Source organism: Halichoeres trimaculatus, unplaced genomic scaffold (assembly GCF_033239565.1).
Source record: "Halichoeres trimaculatus isolate MK-OKI-2021-1 unplaced genomic scaffold, fHalTri1.1 fHalTri1_scaffold_15, whole genome shotgun sequence".
Classification (NCBI taxonomy): Eukaryota; Metazoa; Chordata; class Actinopteri; order Labriformes; family Labridae; genus Halichoeres; species Halichoeres trimaculatus.
In genome coordinates, this window is record NW_027437193.1 from 25332494 (window position 1) to 25344239 (window position 11746).

The 11746-nt window shown below is 41.1% G+C and overlaps 2 protein-coding genes across 3 annotated transcripts; one reads left to right on the plus strand and one right to left on the minus strand.

Annotated features, from left to right (window-relative positions):
• Window positions 1-11: 11 nt before the first annotated feature.
• On the plus strand, window positions 12-9279 carry LOC141804077 (uncharacterized protein C1orf21 homolog). 2 transcript variants are annotated; one of them, XM_074688325.1, is made up of 7 exons: window positions 12-129; window positions 271-456; window positions 1430-1577; window positions 2808-2887; window positions 5508-5578; window positions 5680-5743; window positions 8325-9279. In XM_074688325.1, the coding sequence occupies exons 3-7, from the start codon at window positions 1487-1489 to the stop codon at window positions 8361-8363; spliced, it is 345 nt and encodes a 114-aa protein (XP_074544426.1). In that variant the 5' UTR covers window positions 12-129; window positions 271-456; window positions 1430-1486; the 3' UTR covers window positions 8364-9279. The 2 variants fall into 2 exon arrangements, with proteins under 2 accessions (XP_074544426.1, XP_074544425.1); XM_074688324.1 differs by lacking the exon at window positions 12-129 and having other exon boundaries at window positions 138-456.
• On the minus strand, window positions 9266-10519 carry tsen15 (TSEN15 tRNA splicing endonuclease subunit). Its single transcript, XM_074688323.1, has 4 exons — window positions 10354-10519; window positions 10197-10278; window positions 9952-10087; window positions 9266-9853 (listed from the first exon to the last, which is right to left on the minus strand). The coding sequence occupies exons 1-4, from the start codon at window positions 10399-10401 to the stop codon at window positions 9676-9678; spliced, it is 444 nt and encodes a 147-aa protein (XP_074544424.1). The 5' UTR covers window positions 10402-10519; the 3' UTR covers window positions 9266-9675.
• Window positions 10520-11746: the final 1227 nt, after the last annotated feature.

Below are 11746 nucleotides of genomic sequence, written 5' to 3' on the forward strand. Positions count from 1 at the left end.
AACTTTAAAACTTTGATGATGCAGAAAAAAGTGAGTTGGGCGGAAGTCTGTGGTGCGCCGGTGAAATAGGACCGAGTGGAAACCAAGAAAATGCAGCTTCTTAGTCAAATTTCCGCAACCTAAGGACGTGTGAGTTAGAAAATGAACGGAAAATTACGATGAAGTTATAAACTGAGTAAAAGTAGCTAAATGGAGTAGAATGACATAACTTGAATATATCCATGTTGTTGTGTGACTTGTTATGTATTTCTCATCCCGTCCCTGATCAAGGATCCGGCCATGAGCTCCAGCAGTCCGAGCAGACAGCTGGCAGACGGACTGACTGCATCCACACTGCTGATGCCTGTATCGAGCCGAGCGCTACAGATGCGGACTGTCTGGCTCCTCCGTCTGTACTGAATCCTGTCTGAATCAGAACCAGAGGAGGGACTCCTTAACCATGGTCAAACCAGAGAGGTAACCAAACCCTAATATATTTATCGTTTATTGATGAATCTATTGTTTATTTGGTTCCGTGTATGCGGTGTCGTGTCGGTGTTGGCGGAGGAATGGCTTCTTTTCTTATCACCTTTTGTTGTTATTTCAGGTCGTTATTCCCTTTACTGCGATTCGTTAGAATTTCGCTTTCTTTAATTTCTTTTGGGTGAAATTTATTTTATTTATTTATTTTCTTACGCAGAATCATAGAAACTAGCCCGATGGTGCTCCTCATGGGCTTCAGCTTGTATTCACATATTACAAGTTAGCAGATGAGAGCTAACGGGGATGCGTGATGTGTCTGGAGCAGCTGACTCTGCAGCTGGACGGACAGTGCGGACCGGATCAATCATAACATCATGATCAATCAGCTGGCTGTCCTCCAGAGCTTGATGCGAAACACAGGCATCAACCCTTTAATTAGTGACATCGCTGCGGGTGCGATGTGCTGGTATCACAGCTGAGGCTGAGATGGAAATACTACTGCATTACCACAGTATAATCCTCTGATCGCCGCAGACCCCCCTCCCACACTCCCACAGAGGACCCGGCAGCTTGGCACGGTGGCATCCTAACAGCTTGAAAGGCCTCATTGTTGCGATGCAGCTGGCACCGCCGCGCGCACGTTCTGATTGGTGATTTCCCAGACCGGCGTGTGCGTGACTCACAACCAGGCTAAACCTATTTTAGTCTGTTTCATAGTGTTTTTCAGGAGGAGAGAGGGATGCCCGCATGTTTTTATTCCAGGGTGGGGCGCTTCATGACTAATTGATTATGGAAAATTAGTGATTCCCAAGCTGGAGTCCTCAGAATCTTCCACCTGCGAGAATAAAATCACAGTGATTGGCTATTTAGAGTTAGAGAGCTAGCCGTACACTGTGTTTTGATGATTTCTGTGCTTACAAAATCTTTTTGTAACATCCCTAATGTCTTATTGAACTACTGCCCCCAGGTGTGCCTGTGATGCTCAGGAGTGAGGAGCCGAGGAGCTGAGGAGGAGGAGGAGGACATGGGCTGCACCTCTACCAAGCAGGTGTCTGCGGTGCCAGGGGGTGAGGAGGGTCAGAATAAATCCCACAGCAACGGGGACCTCCTCTCCGGTTAGTCCATTCTCAGCACTCACGCACTCCCATCACATTTAGACCCACTGCACCCTCTAAAATGAAAAAATAATTATGCATTGAGTAGGTAACTGCTAGTTCTTCATCAAGTACCAATTAAGCTATTAACCAGAATGCAAGGTTTAATTTGTGTAGGCTTTAGAATATTATATAAAAGCACAAAACGCCTGTCTTTATAGATTACAGCAGGTGTTGCTTAATGTGTTCTCGTCCATCAGTGTAATTTCATCAACTCAAGTTGCTAGAAATTTTCATTGAACGTTTTAGAAAATTATCAAAAAGTTTTAACATTTGCAAAAAAAAGTTCTTTAAATTAATGTCAGGATTAAAAGAAGCATTGAAAACAACCACATTTTAGTCCTTGGATATTTTTGTTCACCTTGTAATCTTTGTGTCAGCACTGAAGGATTTGTAGTATTTTTTAGTTTAGCATGCCTACTCATTTCCTTATGATAACAGAATCTGTGATGTACAGGTCAAGATGTAGTTTGTGCATGAGTAATAAAAGTTCAAAGCAAGAACTCTGCATGATTTAATTTGCATATTAATATTACAGCAATAATAATTATATTGCATAATTTAATAAGATTTACAGTTCTCAAGGAAGCTGTAATTTTGTCGGTAGAATTTGTAAATAACTATAAAATAATTGCATATGTAAATGGCACTTTGAAAAGTGTAAAACTCTTAAAGAATACTGGGCAATGAATTTAATGATAGCCTTTCCAAAGATTTGACATTTTGATAACTCCAGGTGCATACAGCGCTAGCATCATGTGTGAAGGACACATCTGTACAGGTGACACTTCAAGTGTCGGCTAATCTTCATGACAGATTTTTGAGCTGCAGCAGATGTTTCATGAAACTACAGTATTTGCTGTGTCTTAGTGCTAAGCGAGCTTACTGAGTTTTTAATCTCATCTTTTTAAATGCGTAGGAGTGTGAACGAGGAGGGGGGTGTGTGAGAGGAAAGATGGAGAAGCAGAGAGAAGAGATGGATCAGGCTGACAGCTCATGTGTTAGATGCTTGCCAACCATTGTTAAGAGAGGATTTAGTGTGCAGCGTGAGAACTGAAGCACATAATTACTTTGCCAAGTAGTGAACTGTGAGAACTATTAACCCGGAGGATTGTGCTGATCGTCTGCTGTGGTGTATTAATAAGAGGAGACGTGTTCCTCTCTGTCTTACTGTCTCTCACTCTGTCACAGATGAGTACAAGATGAAAGGAGTGGAAAAAGTGAAGTACATCAGCGGAGAGGAGGGAGGAGTGGACGGCCAGGACAGCACAGTGTGTAGCTCTAACTCATTCTTCTATTCTCACAAAATCAGAAATCTGATACCAAATTTGTCATGGTGTAAAAAACTGTAATAGCGACGTGTGGTCATGTGCACAGAATCTGAGATATTGTCAGATTCAAAAAATGTAGCTTGTTATTGTGGCTGTTATCTCTTGGAAAGTGTTTTATGACTTTGTAAAAGCAGTACAGTTATCTTGTGAAAACAATTTGCTAATTTTGGAGTAAAAGATAGTTATCTTTGGAAATAAGTTATTTTCTTGTGTTCATGGGAAATTATTCAAGAAGGAAAAGATATTTTTCCCACAGTCATGTGATCCACTATAGCTGCTCACACTGCATAAAAAAAACGTTTCTTGGCAGCAAATGTCATGATGTTTTAGGGTCTGATTTTTCTTGGAGTACATTGAAATGACAATGAATCATTTTACACTGGATGAAGTTAATTATTTTTTATAGAGTGCAACATTTTGAATGCCTTTTGACATTTCTATGCAGCACACAGGAGTATAATGCAAATCATAGGAAACTTAATGTTTGTTCTATTTCTATGGTCCTGCTACTGCTTAGCTGGTTATTAGTAGCTAATTCTAACCAGTTGGGATAAGTTTGTGAATGTTTACATCATCAGTGTTTTTGGCCATGAGTGAAGTTAAGAGGTGGTCAGGGGAAATCTGATTGGCCATTGTGAAAACAGGTTAAATGTAAAGCTCAAAAAACAACAGCCTTTAGATACTTACATGTTAGTGGTGAGGGGAGATTTAGGTTTTCTGCATAGAGGGATTATCAGTCTACGTCATCATAAAGGTGCGCATGCATCTTGACTGCAGAAGCAGCGTTTAGCTCCATTCATTCAGATGAGTTAGCGTTTTTTAAACACTAAATTCAACCTGTTAGAAGCATAAAAAATGTACGATTGTTCTGTGGTCAGTTTCTAGAAACGATACTATACAACAGAGACAATGTCTATCAATTTTTGACAGTCACAGAACAACCGGTGTTTTGGAGTAAATAGCGACCATGCTAACTGGTGAGTCTCAGTCAGCATCAGTGAGTAACGGCCGAGAGTCACCAGTTAACAGGGTCACACTTTACACTGAAACACTGGTGACGTCTGCGTGTAAATAATTAACTCTGGACTTACTCTTCTGGTTCTTTTATTATGAACCGGGTCTCAGACTCAGCAGTCTGTGCTCTTTTTGGTCTGGGACAGTTTCTGATTTAATGACACAGGTTTACATCCTGGTATGTCACAGTCTGGTAAGTGTCCATGGATAATGCAGTCATGAGCATCGAGTGACAGTTGTTGTGTTTAAATTGCTCTCTGGGTACACGCCGGATTTCTCCGCTAAAAACGTCTGTTTACCTAATATCTGTCCACTTGCTGATCACTTCTGTCCACTCACTGCTATTTCACAAACCTGGGAGCTGTTTACTATCTATAAAAGTGATGATATTTAGTTTAAAATCTGTTTTTTGGTGGTTAACTCCTCCACGTCAGTTGACAAACTATTATACTCCACAGTGCTTCTGCACTCGAGCTGCATGCACATCCGGCATTGACGAACAAATAATCCCTCTATAGGCAGGGAAACTAAAATTTTATTTGCTCATGTGTGAACAGGTTCTATGTACCCCCTGTAAAAGTTAGTCTTACAGTTTTGGCGCCCCTGTCGAAAAAGTCTGACTTTGCCCCTGAAAGGCAGTAGCCCCCTAGATTTCAGAGGAAACATACAGGAAGAAAGACTCAGTTAGGACTCCTTAAATGCCTAGAGAGAACTTTGGATTCATAAATGTATTTCTTTGATTGATTTTAGATTTATATAATAGAATAGAATAGATAGATAGAAAATACTTTATTTATCCCCAAGGGGAAATCCAGGAGTCACCGCAGCATTTAAGAAAACAAAAGTAAGAAAGTGCATAGAAAGTGCAAAAAGGTCCATAAGAAATCAGATGACGACATCCCGTCCACCACTCGTCCACCACTCTCCAGTCCAGCCAGCCTCCACCTCCACAGGGTCCAGGACTGAGCCTCCCCAGCAGTCTGTTCAGTCTCTGTCTCCTGGATCCTGTCTGCTCACAGCAGGCGAAGCTCCTCCAATGTGGCGCCGGCGTCCGATGTCAGCTCCGTCAGCCACGTCCGTGAACAGCACGATGCCGCTGGGTTAGCATGGCTAGCTCGTCCATCCCTCGGGGCTAGATCCCACATTCCCAACAACGATGGACGGAAGGACAGGTCCACGTCGTCACCTCCCAGCTCACATCCGAGAACCAGCACGTCGTCCTCACCTCCTCCTCCTCCAGCCATGGATACATGTAGGATCTCCAGACAAACACAGGAGAAAAGTAGTAAAAATATCGCTGAAGCCACAAAAAGTTTGGTGTCCATGACCGACAATGAATCATACAAAGTAATGATCCACTCCAAATACAAAGATGACGAAAAAGAGACGAAAAAAATTACAAGAAACGGACAAAGAATAGAGAGCTGCTGCAACAGGCAGCTACTTGGGCAGCGCCTAGCAACGGATAATGTCTTGTAACCTGTACATGAAAGCTGAATTAGGTAAAGGAAAGCTGTCTGACTGTGTGTGTTTGGATGTCCTGCAGGAGAAGAGTGCACTCCTGGGTAAAGGTCAACATACAGATGAAACAGGGTCAAACGGAAATGGGAAGATTCTGTAAGTTTCTCTCACTGATTTATTTAGTGTGACTTCGGCTCATTGTCCTGTCTGGAGTTGTACTGCATTGCTGCAAACTGCTGTACATTTTGTCCCCACAGGAGCATCCACTCCTCAGAGAGCCAGCAGGAGTTTTTCAGGATGTTGGATGAGAAGATTGAAAAAGTAAGGACCCCTCTCTGGAGCATTACTTTCTGTTATTGTCGGTTTTTAGTTGTTGTTGCGCTAAGCCCCCAGTAAATAACATAATGGAGGTTAATCTGTTCACTTAAGCAAATCTGAACGCAGCAGATGACATTATGATACCACCAAACAGACCCAATCTGTCCTGTGCTGTGATTCTGCTGGTGGGGTTATTTAAGGTGGGATTGTTGGAAACATGTTGTACTGACAGAGCTGCTGTGAGACTAAATCCGGCCATAGGGGAGAGTGGATTAGTTTGGACTGACTCTTTAAATGGCAAAGGGGGACACTAAATCATAATATAAGACTGGTATAACCCTTTATTTTTCTCTGCTGCCACTGAATATGAGGTTTTACCAAAGTCGAAAACCAACAATCTGTTGAATGAACTGATATTTAAAGCTGGATCATTCCTGTCTCTGTTTGTCTTAAAGCTGCGAGCTCATCTTGAGTAAAAGAAGAGAAAAACAAATTTGTACTTTTTCACAGCTTATTATAGTCCCAAACAAATCTTCCACCTATTCCAACTCCAACTAGTTCCTGTGATTTTTTTTTTTCCCAGCAGCTATTTCAGGTGTTCAGAAATAAAGCTGGTGTGTAAAAAGCTGCAATTCCTCAAGTGTCCACTTGAAGGTGGCTCCAAAAGCAAAGAAAACCCCTTTAGATCCCTTAATAAAACACCCATCTTCAACACAACTAAACATATTTACGGCATGGTTAGCCAAAGGGGGGTAGGTCAAATTGCTCATTTATCAGTGGACTCTGTACCAGGGTGATTTTTTGATTTGATTCAATTTGATCATCATTGATCATCCTCGATCATTTGCCAGTGACTGGGTAGAGTCAGCATTTTCACTGTGGCAGCTGCTGTTGTTCAAATCATCTCAAACCAATGTGTGGTGTCACAGTTTGTACCAAAGTACAAAATACATTGCAGCTTTTTTAACTCAATTACTTTCCTGAAAATGACTCAGAACCTTTCAGATGTCATAATTAATGTGTGTGTGTGTTCACTCCTGGAGTAATGGAAACTGTATTGAGCTTCCAGTGTGGCCCAGACCCAGTAGGGGGAGAGCATACAGCACATTCTTGCCTCTGAGGTGGGAACTAAGTCCTACCTGTTTTTAAAGGCACTTAAGCATGCGTTTTTGCCTCCCAAGATGGCACTTTATCATATTTTAACAACCAAAAGGGCATTTTAGTGGGTTTACATCTGCACTTACACTTGCTTTAGCTTTTAACAAAAACAGAAGTTCAAATAATTTTCTTCTGGTCGCTTAAAGTTATTGCTCTTATCATGTCAAAGGTCCCATATTCTGCTCCTTTTCTGCAGTTTAATATGGATCATTGATGTCTTCATGAAATGGTAGTAACATGTTTTGGTCCAAAAAGCCAATAAATCAAGCACAGCAGCATCGTTTCCAGGCTCTCACAGCCCCTCTGTTCAGAACGCTCTGATTTAGTGGGCGTGGCCTTCATATGTAAATGAGCCACCGCTGATACCGCCCGCTCTTCTGCGTCACTGAGAGCGGCGCCACGAGCTCCGAGTGCACAATGTTTAGAAAACAGCAAAGCTCGTTTACTGTAACATTACAGGCTAAAACAACAGGCTAACCACAGCTAAAGTTAGCATCCTGAAGCTAACACAGAGACAGGGGGGGACACTGAGGAAAAGCTCTTACATCTGCTCCACAGCACACAGCATTTAAAATATTCACATTTCCAGGGTCAGAGGTTTATTGGTGGATGGTTGGTAATGCGCCTGGATTCAGGACCAGTCTATTCGCTAGCCCTCTGTTGTACTGTCCAAAGTTGGAAAAGCAGTCGGCCGTGAAGTGACTAGCACACACATGCACAGTTTTACTGAGTGTAGCTGGAACATTTCCTTGATAAATGAACTCTAGCCACTGAGTCTTGTCTTCTTCCGAGATGGGAAGCTGTAGCATAGAACTATGTGGCTGTTTACAGCCAAAAACAGAGCAGTGATGGCTCTTCAACTTTGGGGAGGGGAGTGGGCAGGGAGGGGTTTGGGGGTATCTGCTCCGGTGGACCATGACCACGTCGGCAAATCCCAAAATCCAAACAGCTTGTTTTAGGTCAGGGTTTTACATTCACAAGCACTACTAAGTACAGGTTTTGTCATTAAATATCACATTTTGTGAGCTGAGAGGAAAGCCAACGACCCACAAATTTTACTAAAATACTCAATAAAGTGATTTTTGCACAATATGGGACCTTTAATAACAGGGGATAATTTTGCTGTTTCACAATGCTTTTGTTCTTCTATTACTTTAAAAGTCTAACCTTTTTGCAAACCTTTTTTGTCTGACAGCTGCAAAAGACAAACATCATTATATCTGTTTGTCTTCTGTTTTATAAAAATTAAATGTAGCAGTTTTTTAAAGTTTGTTGGGTCTTTCAAAACCCAAAAAATGTCATGGTGAAATGATAAGGTTTGGTGATAGAAAATCAATGGAACAGTCACTGAGTTATAGACACAAGAAACATAAAATTGCAAACACAACTTTTAACACATTTAATTATTATGACCTTTAATCCACAGGGCCAGGACTACTGCTCGGAAGAAGAGGACATGACATAGCACTTTGGTCCAGTATTTCCACTTTGGAAGCTCTGTCATTCCAGTTTGTTATGGATGAACTCCACCATGAGTTCAAATATCTGGAGGGACCCTGTCTTCTTGTATGTACACACCTGAAATAATGGATTACTGACTTGAATGAAGCACCTTTTTGCCGTCCTGCTCACAACTTTAGTTCCTGCTGGTAACCATGAGAGGAATGACCTCCAGAGGAAAAGATAGTTCAGTATTTATAAGTTTTCCTCAAAGGGAGAGAACTTTTTGAGTTTACGTCTTTAATGAAGCCATTACAGGATGATGAGGATCCTGGGACTTTAACCACGCCTGCTCTTCTTCTGATTGGACGAACCCCTACAGGAGGTTTCTGTGAACATTTCAAACATTCAGACAGTCAGAAATGTGCATTTTGAACAGCAGTTGGAGCCAGTGCTTTTATGGACACTGATTCAAAGTGGGAAAAAAGGTCTCTATCTGCATCGTTTTGAGCATTTCATCCTTGAATGCCTCCTTGAGAAAGTCACGGGGTTTAAACTTCCTGCATTCCAAGACACAGTATGAACCTCTTTTCTACAGTGTGTCGGCCAGTACGGTGTGTTTGTCTGTCCATGTCTGTTTCCAAGACGATGTAGAGTATTTATGTTGAATAAGGCTCAGGGTTGAAGTGTTGTAATCTCTGTCTCATGTAGTCAGAATCCTTCCTCTCATTAAGACACTGTTGCACCATTAAATAAACACTCATGCACTCACACAGCAGGGTAACTGATGTCCCCTGCTGCAGTTTGTTTCCATGTTAACCCAACAGGTGAACGTATCACATACAAGTCTCATCATGTGTTTCACCAGTGTTACGTTGTGTTCAGTTTCTATGTTTAATTTCTGTTTTTTTAGAGAAATAAAAAGTGTTTTCAGTAACTTATCTACATGCCTGACACTTTTGTTACTTTAGGGAAACCTTAAACTGTCTCACACTTTTGCATCTATAATGAAAGTCTAGGAATTATTATTCTATCATTGATGTAACAACAGGTGAAGACAGACAAGAGAAAATATGTTTATTTACAAAACTAGTGCATCTTTTTTTTCCTACCTACTTAATTTTATAGTCTCAACCTAAAAAAAATATAATTGATGTCTTCAGATCCTATCTGCAACTGTTAAAGATGCAAAAAGTCCAGCAGTTCAGGAGCCAAACTTCTAGGGTCAGATGGATCCAAAGGCTGGTCCAGCCTCTACATCATCAGTATGGCGTTAATTTATGTGGCGCTTACAGAAACAGTCAAACAGACCAATGACAACAACCCCAGGGTGTTTCTCAGCTCAGCTGCTGCTGCCGTCTTTTGCGGTGCTTCCGACGTCCTACATCCTGGAAGGGTCCAGCCGGAGGGTCAGGGGTCACCAGACCATCGGTCATTCTCTGGTAGACCATGGTGGAGTCAGAGGCTACAGCACACAGCAGCATGGGGAAGCCTCGGTCCAGCACCTGTCGGATGCTACACAGGGAAGACAGGAAAATCAAAAGGTTGTGAAAATTTGTGTGAGCTTTGATGGACTACGTCCTCAAAGAGGATGCTGGAGTAAAATATCAAACCTTTTGTGTGTCAGAGATCTGTGAACAGGCAGAGGCAGGATCGTTTGTACTGGTGACTCTTCCTTTTCTTTTCCTTCCAGTAAAACCAGCTGCAGCTCTGAGCTTTTAACACAGGACACCTCTTTCCATCGACGCACTGATGGACAAACAGGGTTAGAGAGGTAATGTGGTAATCTTTGGCCATGTGTGGCAGCTCCTGCAAAAACTGGAATAGTGCAAATCTAAGGAGCCTGATATTTACTCACCTTCAGTCAGGTCCATGTACGCCAGAAAAGCAACATGCACTTGTTCATTGTCCTCCACCTCCAGCTTCTTCATTCGCTCGTACTAAAAAAAGAAAAACACTCGTTGTTTCATGATTTAGCATTGGACACTTGAACGCAGCACAGGGTGAACACTCACAGCTGGATGCTGAAGAATCCAGTTCGGTGGAGATTTCTGCGACATCATACGAGCTACACGTAGACGAGGCCCGATGAATTCATTTAAGGTTTAATGTCAGCACATAATGCTGCCATCACAACATGTGTGTATGGGCTGTTCTTAGGTATGCCGGCGTGTTACCGTATTTATGGTCCGGGTAGAAACATTTCTGGCGGTAACTGTCCGCACAGCCTGACTCAGACTGCTGCATCACAGGCACAGACTATGAACTCAGGCGACAAAAAGGAGAAAAAAAAACACAAAAAAACCTTCCTTTATGAAGCATTTTTCAATGTATTATAGATATTTTGAAAAGGTTTTGAAAGCAAAAGAACACAAAGAAATGTTTTATTAAGAACACACATTTAGCTAATGTACAAATTAAGTAAACGATCAGTTATCAGTTATCATTATTATTATCATTATTATCTTTTTTTTTTATTTATCTATATACTTGAGGGTATGTTTATCATGGATGATGTGTATTGTGTTAAGGTGGCCCTGAAGTGCAAAACATGGCAGCAAATACAGACAACACACTCTCAAAAAATAAAAAAACATACAAAAACAAATGCTCACACATTAAAGAAAATAAGAACATAAAAGAGAAAATAGAAAATGCAAAAAAAAAAAGAAAAAAAAAAAGAGAAAAGCTTCCAAATTTGACAGAGATGATTGCTGATTTAATGAATGTACCAGGCTGTCTTTTTATTTGGAAGGAGACTCTGGGTCCTTATCCACATATCATAAGCACCACAGGTGATGTGGTGGTCTGGCCCATACAGCTCGCTCAAAGTGGCACATCTGCTCTGTAGGAGGATAGTCCTGTCGTATGCACGGTCCTACTTCTTCTAAACATGTCTTCATCTCATATTGTCACTATGAAAAGTTGACAGAATATACAGTATCACATTATCAGTGAATTAAAATATTGTCTGAAAATAGAAATACAGTTATCTTTTATTATTTTTTATTTCTTGGAAGCAGCAGAGTAACAACTGAAGGCATCACTTATAGAGTTACCTTAAAATAGTGTGTAAAATGTAAAATGATGAGTTCCTAATGATAATTTTTTTTAAAAAAGTGGCGGGGTTCAGTGGTTAAAAAATCTGGTTATGCAGGCCTCCATACTTGAATAACAAGCTGAGGGATTCTCTTGAAACATGTTATCTGTTCACTGTCAGACTCCTCTCTCATTCAGCTGTGTTGCCCCCTGCTGACTGTTGAGAAGATCACATGCAGTGATTTTCGAAAACTAAACGTGTCAGAAAGCAAATTAAATCAGTATAATTTATAGCGTATAGCTGATTTTTATTTTTACTTTATTGCAAAGTACTGAAAATCTACTTGACTAACTCGTTTACAGAGTTTT

Bases quoted from the DNA above. Each gene is read 5' to 3' on its own strand.
- LOC141804077 (XM_074688325.1), top strand. From the start codon at position 1,487: ATGGGCTGCACCTCTACCAAGCAGGTGTCTGCGGTGCCAGGGGGTGAG. The intron at 2,888-5,507 runs GTGTGTAGCTCT...GATGTCCTGCAG, and splicing joins TGGACGGCCAGGACAGCACA to GAGAAGAGTGCACTCCTGGG. The intron at 5,579-5,679 runs GTAAGTTTCTCT...TTGTCCCCACAG, and splicing joins AACGGAAATGGGAAGATTCT to GAGCATCCACTCCTCAGAGA.
- tsen15 (XM_074688323.1), bottom strand. From the start codon at position 10,401: ATGATGTCGCAGAAATCTCCACCGAACTGGATTCTTCAGCATCCAGCT. The intron at 10,279-10,353 runs GTGAGTGTTCAC...TTCTTTTTTTAG, and splicing joins GGATTCTTCAGCATCCAGCT to TACGAGCGAATGAAGAAGCT. The intron at 10,088-10,196 runs GTGAGTAAATAT...TTTGTCCATCAG, and splicing joins GTACATGGACCTGACTGAAG to TGCGTCGATGGAAAGAGGTG.